Source organism: Hyla sarda, chromosome 1 (genome assembly GCF_029499605.1).
Source record: "Hyla sarda isolate aHylSar1 chromosome 1, aHylSar1.hap1, whole genome shotgun sequence".
Lineage (NCBI taxonomy): Eukaryota > Metazoa > Chordata > Amphibia > Anura > Hylidae > Hyla > Hyla sarda.
This window is the reverse complement of record NC_079189.1, coordinates 37,321,952-37,324,301: the sequence shown is the minus strand read 5'-3', so window position 1 is coordinate 37,324,301 and position 2,350 is coordinate 37,321,952. Positions and strand designations below refer to the sequence as shown.

Sequence of the window (2,350 nt, the reverse complement as noted above, 5' to 3'; positions counted from 1 at the left end):
CCCGTGATCAGGCATCTTATGCCCTATCCTTTGGATAGGGGATAAGATGTCTAAGCGCCAGAGTACCCCTTTAAGATGAGATGAACACTCAGGTCACAACCCTTTACATAATAGGTAATAAAGTCCTATAAGTACAGCAGCCATGGCACTTAGTCATGTAGTCTGTAGGACTGACCTTCTTGTAGAATCAGTGACCATGACCGGGCGCAGCTCCTATATACATACATTCTCTGTAGGTAAATCTATATGTATTATGTCTTATGGGGTTTATCATCCAATCATCCTGTTATGTCATCAGCCGCTCAGTATCACAATCACATCTATAGGATCAGGTCTGAATGACATCACATTCATCTGAGATCAAGCAGAACCAAGTCTGTAACAATCCCCTGAACGCTCTGGTGGTTTATTTCTATTTCTGTCTATATCATGCTTCAGTAATGTGTTTTCTTTTATTAGGAGGAAGAAGGTTTTTGTACGGCTCTGTATCACTGTGTGAGAGGCCACTGAGCACTCTGCTGACATTGATAATATGCGGCATCATCCTCTGTCGCTCCTCTGATTGTAAGAGTGAAATGTGTTCCAGATCCAGATCCAGTGAACCGGTCTGGGACTCCTGTATGTCTGTTGGTTGCTCTATAGATAAGAAGTTGTGGTCGTTGTCCTGGTTTCTGTTGGTACCAGTGTAACCAATCGCTTATACCAGAACTAGATGTACATGAGATGGTGACTGTATCTCCTGGGGACACAGATATATAATCTTGAGATTGGGTCAGTACAATCTCTCCACAGGATCCTGAGGATACACAAAAACACATTACAGAAAATTATAATAAAATAATACATAACTAAAACTTGTAGTAAGTGGGAACACAATAAAATATAAGTAACCTGTATAGATATAATACAGATATTACCTGGAATGAAAACATAAAGAACAGAAAGCAGATATGTCAGAGAAGCCATATTCCCTTCCCTGGTGTATTACAGACACGACTCAGTGAGTTATAAGACCAGGTGTTTATATAACATGAAAGTCTAAAAGAATGTAGAAGTATAATATGTAAAACAGCAGCAATGCAAATCTACACACTTCCATTTCCTAGATACAAGTTCTCTGTGTCGCCCAATGATCTTGTCTGTAATTGCAAGGTGACTAGGGGAGGTGTGAGGGGATGGAAAACTGGGAATTTTTTAGAGAGAGGATAAAAAGTGACAGGAATCCCAGGAGTGAACTAATACTATAGAACAATCATCAGGGAGATCAGTGAGTGACCGGGGTTTATTTTCTTGAAGTGATTCTATTTATCCTTCGGCTGCCTTTCTCCACTAATCCCCTTCCCTTTTTTAGCAATGTTTCTATGTCTTCCCTTTTGTCGGCTCCTGTGTCCCATGTGTCTTAGCCGTGTATGACAACCTGCGGGGTGATGTCCCTTTCATACTCTCAGAGGATCTTCTGATTTCTTGTTCATTGGGTTCTACTGACCTGTCGATTATAAGCACGGCTGCCATCAGAAGTTTTGGGGCCCCTTACACAGCTAAAGCCCCCCCCCCCCCACCCGTGGCCTGCCCCCAATTTTATTTTATCTTCTAGATATATATTTATAATTAGATTAGAGCACACATGGAGGGGGTGTGCCGGCCGCGGCTTCCTGCGGGGTACAGACATCAGCTTCCAGCAAACTGCCGGGGCCCCGTGCAGGAGATCCCAAGGGGTCCAATGCTCGGACCCCCCGCGATCTATAACTTATCCCCTATCCTTGGATAGGGGGTAAGTTATTTTTCACCAGACTACTCCTTTAACAGAGGGGCCCCGATGCAAAAAATTACCTCGGCTCAACCCCACCCCCCCCTCCCCCAAGGCCCGGGCATTTTAGAATAAGCAGCTAATTTTTTTAGTGGGGGTCCGACTGCTGAGACCCCCACCGATCACCTCGATTGAAGTGGTTCTCCAGCTGTTAAGTGGTTCTCCAGCTGTTGGAAAGCTAAAACTCCCATCATTCTGGAGAGCCTCTGGCAATGGGAGTTGTAGTTTTATAACAGCTGGAGAGACACAGATTGGACACAGTTTTACCCATCATCACTGCAGAACTTACAAGTAACTACAGCTCTGATGGGACAGTCAGGAGAATATACAATGATGTCAGTGACCTGAGTGACGTCTTCTGACCTGAGTGATATCTTCTCTGTTATCTTTTCTTCTTCATCTGGTCCAGAGACCAGGTCTTCCTCCAGCTCCATCTTCTCTGTAGAGTCTGACATCCAGACATCATTGGCTCCTCACTTTGTCAGCAGATCCTCATCCTCTGCATGAAGACAGTAATCATTATAACCTTGCCAGAAAGTGCCC

General features: G+C 44.2%; 1 gene segment (V, D, J or C); it reads right to left on the bottom strand.

The window, feature by feature from the left end:
- Positions 1 to 488: 488 nt before the first annotated feature.
- Positions 489 to 980, bottom strand: LOC130335207 (immunoglobulin kappa variable 3-11-like). The segment is given in 2 exon segments: positions 489 to 796; positions 918 to 980. Coding segments are annotated over 2 exon segments (357 nt in total).
- Positions 981 to 2,350: the final 1,370 nt, after the last annotated feature.